Source organism: Myotis daubentonii, chromosome 18 (assembly GCF_963259705.1).
Source record: "Myotis daubentonii chromosome 18, mMyoDau2.1, whole genome shotgun sequence".
Classification (NCBI taxonomy): Eukaryota; Metazoa; Chordata; class Mammalia; order Chiroptera; family Vespertilionidae; genus Myotis; species Myotis daubentonii.
The window spans coordinates 43,302,647-43,317,946 of record NC_081857.1 but is presented as its reverse complement, the minus strand read 5'-3'; the positions used below and the strand labels follow the sequence as shown (position 1 = coordinate 43,317,946).

The 15,300-nt window shown below is 52.4% G+C and overlaps 2 protein-coding genes across 4 annotated transcripts; one reads left to right on the top strand and one right to left on the bottom strand.

Moving 5' to 3' along the window:
* Nucleotides 1-2,754: 2,754 nt before the first annotated feature.
* On the bottom strand, nt 2,755-5,816 carry ACOT13 (acyl-CoA thioesterase 13). Its single transcript, XM_059675090.1, has 3 exons — nt 5,739-5,816; nt 4,793-4,977; nt 2,755-2,911 (listed from the first exon to the last, which is right to left on the bottom strand). The coding sequence occupies exons 1-3, from the start codon at nt 5,814-5,816 to the stop codon at nt 2,755-2,757; spliced, it is 420 nt and encodes a 139-aa protein (XP_059531073.1).
* On the top strand, nt 5,716-14,822 carry TDP2 (tyrosyl-DNA phosphodiesterase 2). Of its 3 annotated transcripts, none has more exons than XM_059673926.1 (7): nt 5,716-6,272; nt 7,317-7,402; nt 8,849-9,022; nt 9,648-9,739; nt 11,335-11,453; nt 11,837-12,007; nt 12,793-13,411. In XM_059673926.1, exons 1-7 carry the CDS (start codon nt 6,123-6,125, stop codon nt 12,931-12,933), a joined length of 933 nt encoding a protein of 310 aa, XP_059529909.1. In that variant the 5' UTR covers nt 5,716-6,122; the 3' UTR covers nt 12,934-13,411. The 3 variants fall into 3 exon arrangements, with proteins under 3 accessions (XP_059529909.1, XP_059529908.1, XP_059529910.1); XM_059673925.1 differs by lacking the exon at nt 12,793-13,411 and adding an exon at nt 13,773-14,822 and having other exon boundaries at nt 6,026-6,272; XM_059673927.1 differs by lacking the exons at nt 8,849-9,022; nt 12,793-13,411 and adding an exon at nt 13,773-14,822 and having other exon boundaries at nt 6,026-6,272.
* The last annotated feature ends 478 nt before the right edge of the window (nt 14,823-15,300 follow it).

Sequence of the window (15,300 nt, the reverse complement as noted above, 5' to 3'; positions counted from 1 at the left end):
CACGTGAAGTGGTAACTTTTTTCCTGGGCTCTGGGAAGGCATTACTGATGACCATGAGGGTTACAGTCCCCAGCTAAAGAGCAAATTCAGAAGAAAAACCCAGCCCCTGGGTTTGTAATTTCAGCAAGAATAGAAATCATGAAATAACGCTGTGAGTGTTTGCCAGGGGCAGGCACTGTTCCAGGCTCTTGCCCTTAAGTCTCTGACAGCCCTGCGTGGACAAGTGGACGCTTGCCCAAGCTCACACGGTGAGTAGGGAGGGTTTAACCAACTGCCTGGTTCCAGAGAGCCCAAGCTCCCAACTGTCTTACTCTAATGACTTATACTTGTTAGCGAATATTCAACAAGTTCTACATTTCAGCAGCCATTGGTTTTAAGTTTTTTAGAACTAGAGGCCCGGTGCATGAGTGCGGTCCCTAGGCCTGGCCGGCAGTCGAGGTCGAAGCACGAGTGTCTGGAAGGGCAGGTCCCAGCTGACCTCGGCCCTGGGCAGCACCTGGGCCCCCGAGCACCCCCGCTACCTGAGTCATTGGGCCCCGCCTGGTTCCCCCAGGGCCTGGGAGCCGGGAGGTTTGCCATCTGTGGCAATCGGCCCCGCTCGCACCAGCCGTGGCCTGGTGCTGCCCACTCACCTGCTTGGTCCCGCCGTCATTGGGGCCAGCAGTGCCTCCATTGCCACCCACCCTCCACTGCCAGCGCTGCGCCGCCCCCTAGTGGTCAGTGCACATCATAGGGAGCGGTCATGGCATAGGGAGCTGTCAGTCGAGGGGACAGTTTGCATATTAGGCTTTTATTATGTGGACTAGATTGTGAAAAGTTACAAGAGTAATGCAGAAATCTCCTGTGTGCCCTTTACCCACATGTAGTCTGACATTTGCCATATTTGTTTGTGTTTTTTTTTAAATATTTTATTGATTTTTTACAGAGAGGAAGGGAGAGGGATAGAGAGTTAGAAACAATGAGAAACACCGATCAGCTGCCTCCTGCACACCCCCTACTGGTGATGTGCCCGCAACCAAGGTACATGCCCTTGACCGGAATCGAACCTGGGACCCTTCAGTCCGCAGGCCGACGCTCTATCCACTGAGCCAAACTGGTTAGGGCGCCACATTTGTTTTTGTTGTCTTTCTGCATAACTTTACACGTACTTGAACCTTTGAGTCTGGTGGCACCTCATGGTGCATCTTGGTTTCTTCCTCCTCAGGGCTTAGGCGTAGGTCCCCCAGGAAAGTGATGAAGCTCAGGGAGTGTGAAGGTGACACACCTGAATGTGCCATCTTCGGCCCGTTGTCCTAAGGATGCCCTTGGTGGTGTGTTTAACCCCCTGCCGTCCAGGATCGTTGCATTGGGCTGTTGGGTCTCTGGTCACCTTTGACTGGGACAGTTCTTCAACCGTAACCAACCTTGGCATTGCTGAAGAATACAGGTCAACTTTTTAAAAACTTATTTTTCTTTTACTGATGACAGAGAGGGAGAGAGAGAAACGTGAAAATCATTGGCGGCCTTCTGCACGTCCCCAGGGCATGTGCCCTGACTGGAATCCACCCAGCCAGGCAATTACAGGCCAATTTTTAAGGCCAGTTTCTCATCTTGATCTGGTGAAGTTTCTTCCTGGTGAGGTGTGGCTTTTGCATTCCGGCCAGTGACCTTACACCCTTCCCGGAGGCTGCCAGCTGGCTGTGCTGATGTGGGTTCTGAGGTCCGAGGTGGTGTCCCGTTTCTGCTCATCAGGAGGGTGTGGGCGCCTTTTGCCATAACCTGCCCTGACCGTCATGGCTGTGGGGAGTGATTTCCGTATCTTCTCCCTTCACAGGGGCCAGCCTTCTGTGGCCAGGAAGAGCCCTCCCGTCGGGTACTGATCAGTAACCTGCCTAAGCCGTTCGGCTCAGTCTCAACGTTAAGTCTAAAATGCTAAGCATGGCATAGACAGTGGGACTGCAAGATGGACTGAGCAGTTTGTGAACTTGATCTTTTTGAGGCGGTGCAGTCTGGGAGACTGGAAACCTGCAGGGTTTTATTCTAGGTACCAGAAAAGTGGCTAACGGATGCCCGTCCCCAAAGGGCAACAAGCCAGCCCCCTGACACGCCGTCGGAAGGGCAGCACGCCCCGCTCTTGTATCATCTGCTTTGCCTCCAGCTTTCTTGGGGATAGTCTAGGCCTCATCACTCAATCAGCTTTGAAGTTCCATCATCTTTATTTTTAGAGTGAGAGGAAGGGAGAGACTGACTGGTCCCACTCACTTATGCATTCACTGGCTGATTCTTGTATGTGCCCTGACTGGAATCGAACCCACAACCTTGTCGTGTTGAAACAATGCTCTAACTAAAGGAGCTACCGGGCCAGGGCTGAAATTCCATAATCTTGAAACTGAAATTAAAAAATGAAATGTAAGATGGCATTTTAAAGCTGAGAAGGATTAACCATTAATTTCTGTTTCTCCTTTAGATTAATATTAGAAGTCAGTTTTAAGGCAATCCTATCTCAAAGTGGCCCTGTTCATTTCTTTGCCGACATTTTCAAAACACTGAGCTAAGAACTTTTCATCCCAGTAGCATACATATGGTTAGAAGCTAACACTGAAGAGGCTTGTAATTTAAGAAAGAAAGAAAAAAAGGAGCCACCCACTATCCCACATGGTCTCTGCTCTTTCCCCTAAAAACACTATTTCTCGCTGCTGCTGGTTGCGCAGATTTATTAGGGAGGTCCATGAAGTTGTCCCACTCCACCCCGCCGGGTGGGGGAGGCCTCTGTCCTCAGCTCCCCAGGTGCTTGGTGTGTCTGCCCTGAGCCACCAGCTTCCCCGTCGTCTTGTTGGTCAGGTCCACGGAGGCGAAGGCCAGCGTCCTCCCTTGCTTCAGGATCTGTGCTGTGATCACCACCACTTCGCCTATTTTCGCCGGTGACATGTACCTGGAAAGGAAGCAAGTTGGCATACAGTTAACAGCAGTTCTTAAAGGGAAAGCCGTGTGCACGCAGAAGGGCCTTCCTGTGCTGAACTATTTCTAGGAGGAAAGTAGCCTGTCCTTCAATGTGAGTGGCTGGTCCTCACCCACACTGGCTGCTTTTCCCATAAAGAGAGGAAGGGTCTCTGCCTCCACCGCCCCTTTTTCATTGTTTCCCACTTCAAATGGGCTGGGAGCCGGTGGAAGGTTTCTGCAGAACTTGCTAAGTGAAGTATCACTTGGTGTCTATATCGTGTCATATCGCTGTTAAGCATTTACTCAACTCTAAGATGACTATATAAGGGCTAGAATTAATACAAGGCCCTTACAGTCCTGGTGATGAATTGTGTGTACATATTATTTTAAGAGACACTTCCAACCCACCTGTACTCACAAATTGTCATTTATTTTTGAAATATCTATAGTGTATCTTCGAGACTATGTCCTAGTTTCTGTTCAAGGGACTCACTTAAAAAAATGTTTTTACTGATTTGAGAGGAAGGGAGACGGGGAGAGAAACATGAATGATTAGAGAACCATTGATCAGCTGCCTCCTGCACTGCCCCCACTGGGGAGCGAGCCTGCAACCCAGGCCTGTGAACCGAACCATAACCTGGTTCATAGGTCGACGCTCAACCACTGAGCTGTGCCAGGGGGGCAGGAAGTCACCAGTATTTGAAGCTCAGGCCAAAACTTTTGTCAACATAGACTCTGAAAGGCCAAGACCGTCTCACCAGAAACTCGCCATGGCTGTGAAAGCAGCCTGGTCTTACGGTAGAAGATTTGCCCAGAACCAGGCCTCTGATCCGGACTCTGAAGGCAGAGCCGTTGGCACGAGAGGCAGACATCTCCGTAATCTTCATCTCAAAAGAACACGTGCCTCTCACCCTGGATCTGCTTACTGCACCCTCACGTTAGGGTCTTTCCATAGTGAAAAGGGACGGAACGCCGCGCTGGCCTGATAAAAAGACTTGGATTGCTTACACGCCTAATAACTACATTTCCATCGCCCTCAAGTCCCGTGACACTGGCTTTCCCACACTAACCCCTGCCAGTCCCCTGGGGAAAAAATCATCTGTTAGTTTGGAGGCAAAAGCAATTGTCTGGAAACTCCACCCCTGGCCCCTGCACTTCCGTTGGGCAGGACGGGGCAGCCTCGCTGGTTAGCGCTGGAGCTGAGTCGGGTACATTTGGGAACGTGTGACCCCTGCGGGCACGCTCCCCAGGGAGTGGCAGCCTGCCCTCGGGTGCTGCTCGCACACCGGGCAGGCAAACCCGCAGAGCCTGTCTGTGCGCCTCGGAGACACCCTATCTGTGGTCACCTTGTCTCTATGGAGGTGTCTCCATTTTTTCTGTGTTCCCTTCAACCTGTACGTGTCCTGAACACCCGTCAGGACTGTGAAACAGAAGCCATGAGTCTGTGGTGGTTTTCCCACCAGCATCTGTGTTAGGGGCCGAATGTTCGCTTTTTCAAAAATTTTGTTGTTGTTAATCTCACCCGAGGGTATTTTCCTTTTTTTTAGAGAGAGTGGAAGGGAGAGGGAGAGACAGAGAGAGAAACATCCATGTGAGAGAGACACATCTATTGGCTCCCCCCCATACGGCCCAGGGATTGAGCCTGCAATGGCGGTATATGCCCTAGACAGGAATCGAACCCAGAACCCCCTCAGTCGGTCGTCCGACACTCTCTCCACTGAGCCAAACCTGCTAGGGCTGCTTTTTCAAATGTTTAGGTCCCTTCCTTTACTACTGGTACACACTGGACCTGGAAATTAGTTCCTTTACTTCTAGACTCAAGGCCGAGAACACTGTTGGGCAAATCTCCCATCAGCGCAGCGCGGCTACCTACGTGATGTTCATGTCCACGCTGACGCCCGGCAGGGCCCTCTCCGTGCAGAGCAGGGCCATGGTCGAGATGCTGTCCACCAGGGTGGCCGTCAGCCCCCCATGGAGCGTGCCCAGCTTGTTGGTGTGCTCCTCCTCGACTCTCAGCTCACAGGTCACCTTCCCAGGAGCCGCGGAGACCAGCGTCACCTGAATGCAAAAGGAAAGGCTGGACTAACCTGAGTCACCCCAAAAAAGGTGCCCCAGAAAGTCAATCTTACCCATCTCTCTCGGACAGAAGTTAACCCTTACGGAAACTTTAAAGAAAAAGGAACATACAGGGAAAAACAATTGTAGTCTTGGCTAGTTTCCACTCCTGGCAGAAATCAACATTCCGTGTTATGCACAGCGGCCTGGCACCTCTTCCTGTCTCCTGGGAAATTCTGCACCAGCGAAGCCAGCTGGCCCCTGGGATCTGCTAGTCCATTAGAGGTTTAATTTGGATGTTCCCTAGATTTTGCACAGGGTCATTTTTAAAATTACTTAGTAACCAATGGTTTAAAACAATTTTAAAAACAAACGAAGAAATTCCGTAATTCAAGGAGTTACTAGAGTTAATAAAGTTATGCAATAAGCTCATTTTAGGTGCAAACCCTCCGCTTAGCACCTGAGTTTGCTGCCCCCGCCGCAGCTCCTGGCACCGATACCCGCGGGCTGCGGGCGCTCCCGGAAGGGTCGCGCAACCGTCCTTTCCGGCTCTGGAGCCGCGCAGTGCGGTCTCCACGAACGACAACCATACTCAGTCACGAACCATCACTTGAGCTCCCCTGCGCCCTAGACCTGGCGCCCAACGGCGCTCCGTTAAGGCACCGCGATCGCTACGCTGAGCTGCGGGCGCAGCGACAGGACCGGGCGAGATGAGCGCGGTGCCCCTCTCCCGGCATCACCACCCGCGGCTGCGCCTCCAATACCTTTTCCAAAACTTTGTCAAAGCCGGGGACCCCGCTGATGGCCTTCATCACCTCCCGCAGGTTCTGGGTCAGGCTCATCGTGACACGTCCGCGGGCTTCCGGGCGCCGAGAAACACTGGACCTTGGAGGCGCCGGGCAGCCAGGCGCTGGCAAACGCACAAGGACGCAGAGGACGCGCACGGGTCGCCATCCGTCCGCGGGGCTCCTCCCGCGCTCGCGCACTGACGTTCCGCGCCCCGTAGACCGCGCGCGCATGCGCGGTGACGCCCTCCCCTGCGCCGGCCGTTCCTGCCTCCACTGCGCAGCCGCCGCTGCCTCCGAGGGCCGCCCCTTCCCCCGCCGGGCGGTGGGCGCGGCGGCGGGCGGCGGTGAGGAGCCGCGGCGATGGAGCAGAAGCGCAGCCCGGATGCGGGGCCGGACGACGGGGACCCCGCGGGAAAGAAGCGCCTGCTGTGTGCGGACTTCGCCTCCGTCGCCGGCTGCCATGTCGATGTGGCGCGGCGCTACCTGGCGGAGAACGCCTGGGAGGTGGAGGTGCGCGCCGGCCCGGGGTGCAGGGCCCGGGGTGTGTGTGTGTGTGTGTGTGTGTGTGTGTGTGCAGGACCCGGGGGGTACAGGGCCTGGGGGTACAGGGCTTGGGAAGTGGAGGTGCGCGCCGGCTCGGGGTGCAGGGCCGGGGGGGGTACAGGGCCCGGGAGGGGGGGCAGGGCCGGGGGGGGTACAGGGCCCGGGAGGGGGTGCAGGGCTGGGGGGGGTACAGGGCCCGGAGAGGGTGCAGGGCTGGGGGGGGGTGCAGGGCCCGGGAGCGGGTGCAGGGCCGGGGGGGATGCAGGGCCCGGAGAGGGTGCAGGGCTGGGGGGGGGGTGCAGGGCCCGGGAGCGGGTGCAGGGCCGGGGGGGATACAGGGCCCGGAGAGGGTGCGGCGCGGGGGGGGGTACAGGGCCGGGGGGTATACAGGGCCCGGAGAGAGTGCGGCGCGGAGGGGTACAGGGCCCGGGAGGGGGTGCAGGGCCGGGGGGGGTACAGGGCCCGGGAGGGGGGGCAGGGCCGGGGGGGTACAGGGCCCGGAGAGGGTGCAGGGCTGGGGGGGGTGCAGGGCCCGGGAGCGGGTGCAGGGCCGGGGGGGATGCAGGGCCCGGAGAGGGTGCGGCGCGGAGGGGTACAGGGCCCGGGAGGGGGTGCAGGACCGGGGGGGGGTACAGGGCCCGGGAGCGGGTGCAGGGCCGGGGGGGATACAGGGCCCGGAGAGGGTGCGGCGCGGAGGGGTACAGGGCCCGGGAGGGGGTGCAGGACCGGGGGGGGTACAGGGCCCGGGAGGGGGGGCAGGGCCGGGGGGGGTACAGGGCCCGGGAGGGGGTGCAGGGCTGGGGGGGGTGCAGGGCCCGGGAGCGGGTGCAGGGCCGGGGGGGATGCAGGGCCCGGAGAGGGTGCAGGGCTGGGGTGGGTGCAGGGCCCGGGAGCGGGTGCAGGGCCGGGGGGGGATACAGGGCCCGGAGAGAGTGCGGCGCGGAGGGGTACAGGGCCCGGGAGGGGGTGCAGGGCCGTGCGCAGGAGCCCACCCTGTGCCTGTCTTTTCAGAGGGCGCTGAACGCCTACTTCGAGCCGCGAGCGGAGGAGGGCGCCCTCCCGCGCCGCCCCGCGTCCCCGCCAGCGCCGGTGTCCTGGTGAGTGGGCGGCGGGGCGGGCGGAGCTGGGTGGAGCCCCGGTGGAGGGGGGTCCGGGAGGCCCCCTCTGGACTGTTCCTCACTCCCAAGTTCAGGAAACATGCCAGCGAGAGGTTCCAAACGAATGGGTGAGGCAAACGCCTCCATGGAAACATGGTAACTTGTATTGACTGTTTTTAGTTTGTTCTTCATGGTTTTTATTGATTTTCAAAGAGAGAGAAACACCCTCGATCAGCTGCCTCCCGCACGCCCGCTGCTGGGGGTCAAGCGCACCACCCGGGCCTGCGCCCTGACCCGCAATGAACCGGTGACCTCTGGTTCCTGGGTCCATGCTCGTCGCTGGGCTCTTTGTTGTTTACCCTCCGCGGCAACCAGTGGTTTTCTGCCGAACGCACCCCCGCCTGTGAACTCTGACCGCCCGGCTTCACCTGCAGAATGAAAGACGCATCCGGGGAAGCACGGTTGCCCTAAGAGCAGATGTGAATGGAGAGGCTGATGGACTTAGAAAAAAGCACCCGTGGGAACCACCGGGCGGTAATGATTTCGGACAGAAATCACCGGGGCTGCTGAAACCAGCGGTGGGGGAGAGACACGGGGTGGCATAGTCCCAAAGGCCTGCCCACCAAAGGCTCCCCACGGGTGAGTCGGCACTGGGCGGGGAGCAGTGGGGTAGACATCACCCCAGCCAAGACCAGGCGGTCAGAGGCAGCATGGCCAGTGCTGGGGACGAAACCCACTGAGGAAGACACTCTAGCACCTCCGTGTCGTTCCCCCCAAAAGTGCATAATCCGAATCTGATCCTCAGAAAACATCAGGCCCTAAGGAGGCACATTCTACAAACTCCCGGGCCCGTGTGCTTCCCCACACCCAGGTCACGAGAGGCAAGGACTGGAGGACGATTCTGGGTTAAAGGAGACCGAGAGAAACGTGCCAGGTCCTGGAGTAGGATCTAGTAGCACCGTTGGCAAAATCTGAATAGGCCTTTAATTTAAAAAACAAGAGAGAAAAGATTTTTTATTGATTTTTAGAGAGAAAAAGGAAGGGGGCGGGGAGAGAGAAACACCTGTGTGAGACCTGGTGTCGAAGCAGCAGCCTTGGTGCAGGGCACGACGCCCAGCCCGCTGAGCCACACCGGCCAGGGCTCAGTTCTGCACTTTTAGAAACAAGAACCCAAATACGTTTGGAAAGGTCTTGGTCTGACATGGGGGCCTCGTTTATAAAGTCATGCCATGGAAGGGCCCTGCGTTCACTCTTAACTGTAAGGAGCAAGCGTCCGGATAACAGGAAGAGTCTGTAACAGGAAAAGTCACTCCCTCAGTCGTGACTTTTGCTCTGCTGGCAGGGACTTTGGAGTCTGGAAAATGCCTTTAACTGTGACGAAGCACTTTTTCAATTAAGCTGTTTGTGGGCGATTTGCCAAGTTGTGTTTCACTCTGATCTTGCCAGTGTGGACCTAACCAATGAGGAAGCGCCTGACCCCGTCGGCTCTAGAAGCGGCTCAGCTGGACCCCCCCAGCAGGAAGACGGCAGCATGTTCTCTCTCGTCTCCTGGAACGTGGACGGGCTGGATCTGAACAACCTGTGGGAGCGGGCTCAAGGGGTGTGTGCCTCCCTCGCGCTGTGAGTGCTTGCCCGCCTGTGGGAGGGGGCGGTCGTGGGGCAGGAGGCAGCCGCTGAGACTGGAATTCAGGTCCAGCTCCCAGGGTGGAGGGAGGGGAGGGGCAGGAACACAGGTTTTTGTTAGAAGCCTTCTCGTGCTCTTTGACTTACTGACCATGTATGTAATCATCGCTACGAGAATTACCAGACAGCTCTGAGTCTGTCACGCCGCCGTCACCTGTGGGGTCACTGGTGAGCCACGTCGCCCTCCGGGGCTGTTTTCTTCGTCAGGGATCATTGTTTCCAGAGGACGAGGGCGGAAAGGGGTGATCACCCATGAAGTGTCCCGCGGGGTGCAGGACTGTGGTGCCTCTCAGATTACTGCTTCCTGTTGTCAATGATTCTCATTAATTTTACAGTGTGGTGTCACGTATATGTTTTTTAAAATTAGTCTTTGCAGTGTTATGTGTGAAATAGCACAGATCTCTCATTTTATAGTTACCAGAGAGCAGCATGAACATGGAATATTGGGTGTCTGCGACGGTCAGTTTTGTGTTGCTTTTATGTTGTGGTATTTCCTAATCTAGGTTCTGCAAATGAAATGGTACAGACCTGCTGTTCACCATAAACTGATGTTTTCAAATAGGTACAGCCCGGATGTGATATTTCTGCAGGAAGTTATTCCCCCATATTACAGCTTGCTAAAGAAGAGAGCAAGTAGTTATGAAATTATTACAGGTAACAGCTTTCCTGTCATTTACCTTGTCTTTTTCTTCAAAAAATGTGTCAATGAAAGAAATAAATCAGTTAGCCTATTGGAGCTTAGGCAAAAATAAAAAGTACAAACACAATAAGTTTAAGCAAAACAAGCCAGACACAAAATACTGAGAGAACTATAGGAGAACATTTTATAAAGCTTTGAAGTGAGAAAGTGGTTGAAATGAATGATATCGCAGGAAAATGTAAATTGTCAAAATTTGAGACAGTGAGTAGCTATTTGGGGACATTAAGTCATTAAAAATTTTAAGTGATAATTGCATTATAGTTACGCTTTTTTCCAAATTCTTAATTTTTCAGTTACAATTCACATGCTATATTAGCTTCACGTGGTTATGCTTTTTCAGAAGTACTTTTTTCTAGCTTTTTACTCTAAATAAGATGGTCTCTTTATTTTCCACCTGTTTTGTGTTTACCACTTTGGCTCAACCCCGTCTCCGTTGCCGTTCCCTTGTCCACAGGACGAGGTTTGCTCCTGGCTTGCTGTCTAGCCCAGACTGCTAAGGAGAGGGCTCCCGCTGGGCCGCCGTCTCTTTCCTGCTCTGTCTGTGGGGCGGCTTTCCTGCCTCCTGGGGATTCTTTTTCTCGCTCCTGGCTTGGATTTCTTGTTTTCTGAACCGGTGCCTGCCTCCTCCCCGCTGTACTTCCGCATGTTATTGGCGCAGATTCTGTAATCACTTTCTAAGAAAGAGTGTGTGGGGAGGGGGGTTTCTGAATCCCTGTGATTCGTCCCCAGAATTGGTTGATTGTTTGGCTACACATAGATTTCTGGGTAGAAAGGTATTGATCAGTGTTGCCCGGTTTCCATTGTTGATTATAAGTTTGAAGCCGTACTAATTCCTGGCCTCCCCTCTCCCTAAGCCTTGAGCGTCTTCTTTTCCATCCTGGTGTTCTTTGGTGGTTTTTGTTTTTTGGGTTTTTTTCTCATACATTCTGAACACTTGGAAGGAACTTTCAGTCTGGAGGTTTGTGACCTTCAGTTCTGGAAAATTCGTCCCTCTCTCTGTCCCTCTCCGGCCCCCGCCACCTCTCTAGCCTTCCACCCACCTCTTCCTTCCCTTCCAGTCTCTTTTCCTTCTTTTCTCCTTTTTCCTTCCTTATCTTCCTTTCTCTTCTTTGGATCCTTTGTTCCAATAAACCAGTCACCACTCCTCCATCTACTCGCTTGTTTTTATTGAACTGTTGGAGCCTCCCTCCCTGCCCCTTCTGTCCTGTTCTTCGTGCAGCTTTCCACCTTCTGTATTTTCTGTTCATTTATCATAATCCCCGGGGCTTCCGAGTGAGAAGTACATTTGTTTCCTGTTGGCACCATTAACTGTTTTGGCACCTATGTGAAGTCATGTTTATTTTTATATTTCGTCCATACTCCTGTGACATTGTGGGAGGGGGCAGGTAAACATGGGGCATGGTTGGCCATCTTCAACTATTTTGAAATAATAGTTTTAAGATTGAGATCCATTTGAGTGTCTGTACTTGTTTGCTGTAAAATCTTCCGTAGGGGAACCTGTTACACTCTTGTCTTCTCAACTGAAATTCTTTTCTACAAACTTTTGAAGGTCAGGACGACGGGTATTTCACAGCCATAATGTTGAAGAAATCAAGAGTGAAATTGAAAAGCCAAGAGATTATCCCTTTTCCAAATACACAAATGATGAGAAACCTTTTGTGTGTGCATGTGAGTAATTGTTAAAAATCAACGGCTTTTTAAAAAAAGAATAGTTTCTTCTTCATAGTTCCATGGTGTTGTCCTTTTTTTTTCTTCTTACTGTTTCTTTAGAAAGAATTTGCTCCTCACTTAGAGATTCTTCTATTAGTCATAAAGAACTTTATGAGTTAAGTTTTTATATAAATTTCAAACATAGACAAAAACTTGTAAAAATAAAATCCTTGATTTGTTAGATGTTTTCCTAAGAATGTGAAAGGAATTCTTTCCTAAGAATTTGTTAATATTCCCTTCGCTTCCGCGGGTGTGCCAGTCAGTGGGCTGATCTGCTGATTCTGGGGTCAGAGGCCAGCATCGGGGCTGACGTAACAGCTGTGCTCTTGGTCCCGTGTCAGGCGAGCGTGTCGGGAAACGAGCTGTGCCTCATGACTTCCCACCTGGAGAGCACCCGGGGGCACGCGAAGGAACGCGCGAATCAGTTTAAAATGGTTCTGAAGAAGATGCAGGAGGCTCCCGAGTCAGCCACCGTCATATTTGCAGGAGACACAAATTTAAGGGATCACGAGGTGAGTGACACGGCCGTTCACTGCTTCGGGCGGGCTGTTGGCGTGGAAGCTGATTCCGGTTCCTTGTGAATAACGCTGGTAAAGGGGCGCTTGCCCTTGTCGGTGAAAGCCCAGCAATAGTGACTCAGCTGTGCCCTGGCCAGCATGGCGGCAGCAGAGGCAGGCGGCCTGCTGTGTGCCGGGGAGACGGGGCGTGTGAGACACGCAGGGCAGTGGGGAACGAGGGCTCGCGGGAAGCCGGTGAGGGAGCTTAGGAAAGTCACGTTCAACGTGGGTCTAGGTGCGAGGTGAGGAGAACAAAGAGTGGAGCGTCATGGTTGTCCCCTTTCCTGGCACCACGTGTCCAGGTCTGAACGATGTCTCTCTTTCCTTCGTTCCGTTGAGACGTGAGGTTTCCAGGGCCCTTATAGACCCAGAACCTGCCTTCGCCGCTGTGGCCCAGCCCCGTCAGACTGAGAGCCGATGGAGATGGAGATTCTGCTCAGGTCCCTGCCACAGCTCCAGGGGCAGGACGACTGAGCAGGGAAGGAGAGCGGTCAGGACTCTGCCCCGGGGAAGGCAGTTTCCCAGGAAGGAGGCGGCTCAGCCTCCTGGGCGCGGTGTCGGCACGGGCACAGCCGTTAAGAACGGGCCTTTCTGTCGGCTGCTCGCAGATTGACTTGTTTATGGCAGCGGTTTCTGGGTGTCTGGTTGAGTGACTTTTAAACCGCGCTTTTCAACAAGTAGTGTTTGAAACTGATACCACATGCAAGAATATGAAGTTGGGTCTTTACATCCCATATCAGAGTTCTTCAGCGTGGACCAAAGACCTAAAATCAGAGCAAGAGCATAGGGAAGCTTCATGGCCCTGGATTGGGAGTGACTTCTTGGGTATGACACCAACAGCTCAGACGACACAGAATAAACAGAGGAGGCGGATGTCATGAAAATAAACTGTGTGCATCAGTGGAGTGAAAAGGCGACCTATGGAATGGGGGGAAATACTTGCAAATCATATATCCCACAAGCAGTTCGTGTTCAGAATATATAAAGAACTCTTACAAGGAAAAGCCAACAGTAAGAACCTGATTATTATTTTTTCATCCTCTTCGCTTCTTGCCACTTACTGTGCTGGCTGCGTGCCTCACAAAATTGAGGAAATCAAGGATTTGCTGCCCACAGCCAGGCCAAAGGGTGCCACATATGTCAGGATCAAGAAAAACAAGCATAGTGTGAAGTCCAAAGTCCAAGCAGCCGGTACCTTTTATCTTGGCCACGGCAGAAGGAGAAGCTGAAGCAGTGCCTGTCCCAGGTTTGGCTCTGAAGCTGGAATGAACCGGACATGCTGATCTGCATTAAAATGTTAGAAACTCTTCAAAAAAGACAACCTGATTAAAAATGAGCCAAAAAGGCCTGGCTGCACAATTATGTGGGTTTACTTAATGCCGTTGATAAATGTATATTTTTAAATGGTAAATTTTACGTATAATTTATAATAATGTATAAAAACACAAGTGTGAGTGGAAAAAAGGAAGACTTAATATTGTTAGTAAATTTCAAATAAAACTGAAGGCAGTTGACATCATTGGATCATATAAATGGCATCTTCTACATTTATATATATAATAAACAACAAACTGATGAACAAAAATAGAGCCAGAGAAAAACATATTTTAGACTATAATAGAAGTAATCCTGTTACTTGCAGACTTTTAATATTTCCAAAGGCACCTTTTTAATTTAGGGGGAAAACACTGGAATCTTACAGAGTTTTCTGTCTTTTCAGGTTACCAAATGCGGTGGTTTACCCAGCAACATCTCGGATGTCTGGGAGTTTTTGGGCAAACCTAAGCACTGCCAGTACACGTGGGATACACAGATGAACTCTAACCTTGGCATCCGTGCCACCTGTAAGCATCGCTTTGATCGGATATTTTTCCGAGCGGCGGCGGGAGGCGACCACATCATTCCCCAGAGTTTGGACCTCCTTGGGCTGGAGAAACTGGAGTGTGGCCGGTTTCCCAGCGATCACTGGGGCCTTCTGTGCACCTTGGACGTCATATTGTGAAGAGCTTTTCAAGTAGAAGTCACATGTTCTGAGTAGTTTTGTGCTGGAGATTTGCACATAGAATTCCTGCCATCTGGAAAGTCAGGTTTCATATGGAAGGAATATATTGGACCACCAGAAGAGAAGGAAAAACTGATTCTATTTTGTGTTTTGTGTCCTTAGGTTTCAGAACAAAGTATTAATGTTTATTTCGAGGGGATATCTGTGTTCAGAATATGAGGTCTCCTGGTGAGAGTACATGAAGGCTGTCAGCTGTCAGTAGTGCTGAGAGCTGCTGCTAGATTGCACTGCCTCTGGGCCAGCCTTTATCGTTGATTTATTGTAGAATCAGGAACCAAAGTAGTGAATGTTTAGGTAAGTCTTCAAGAGAAACAAACTGGAGGCTACTGAGTCCTTGGCACTGGATCTTTGGTACCAGGTCATCAGCGTTGGAGCAGATGACAGCTGCCCTGTGTCAGCCAACCTTGCCTCACTGGTGAGCTGTACCTGAACTCATGACTTGACATTCCTTAACTTTTAAATTCATATCTGTAGTTGTGCAACCAAGAGAGCCAAGTTGGGCGTGATGGGGTTGAAAGTCCGTTTACAGCAGTTCTGGACTGGTTTTCGAGAGCAGAATAATGTGTGAAGAGAAACAGCCTTTTAGTTTTGCTACGCTAAATGGAATTATTTTACAAGAGGTGAGGAGCACCTTTAAATGTGCTTTAAGGGAACATTTTTTTCCCATAAGAGAAAGATACTTTAAATAAAGAAATGTACTTGCTTGTAGTTTGTTTTTGTGTGGGGGGGGAGCCAGGGAGGGGATTGAATTTTAACGCCTGTTTCTGGCTGCATCCCTGCTACTTCACCTTGTGGGAGAAAACCCTGCAGGCTTGGGGGTTGTTGGTGACAAACCTAAGCAACAAAGAAGGAAGTGGCTGGGGCACTGAAGCCGCACCTGCTTTCATGGGCAGTGGTTCTCAGTGCGAGAATTGAGAACCTATGATGTGCAGTGCCTTGAGTTTTTTACTTTGAATCCCAAGTTTTCCCAGGACAGTGGCTTCAGGTACTTGACCTCCCTCCTGGGTGGAGTTGCAACTCGGAATCTGATTTCAGCGGCTGAAGCGCCCTTTTGCCCGGATGGGGTGCACTTGGACCTTCCAGACCTCAGTTCCTCCCACCTTCAAACCGGAAGTTTCTTGTCTTTTGTTGTGCAGTTCAGTAACCACATAAACCAGAGCCAAGTGTGGAAAGCTGTACCAGGAGA

Bases quoted from the DNA above. Each gene is read 5' to 3' on its own strand.
- ACOT13 (XM_059675090.1), bottom strand. From the start codon at position 5,816: ATGAGCCTGACCCAGAACCTGCGGGAGGTGATGAAGGCCATCAGCGGG. The intron at 4,978-5,738 runs GTATTGGAGGCG...TTTTGCATTCAG, and splicing joins TTGACAAAGTTTTGGAAAAG to GTGACGCTGGTCTCCGCGGC. The intron at 2,912-4,792 runs GTAGGTAGCCGC...CTTCCTTTCCAG, and splicing joins AGCGTGGACATGAACATCAC to GTACATGTCACCGGCGAAAA.
- TDP2 (XM_059673925.1), top strand. From the start codon at position 6,123: ATGGAGCAGAAGCGCAGCCCGGATGCGGGGCCGGACGACGGGGACCCC. The intron at 9,023-9,647 runs GTGAGTGCTTGC...GTTTTCAAATAG, and splicing joins GTGTGTGCCTCCCTCGCGCT to GTACAGCCCGGATGTGATAT. The intron at 12,008-13,772 runs GTGAGTGACACG...CTGTCTTTTCAG, and splicing joins CAAATTTAAGGGATCACGAG to GTTACCAAATGCGGTGGTTT.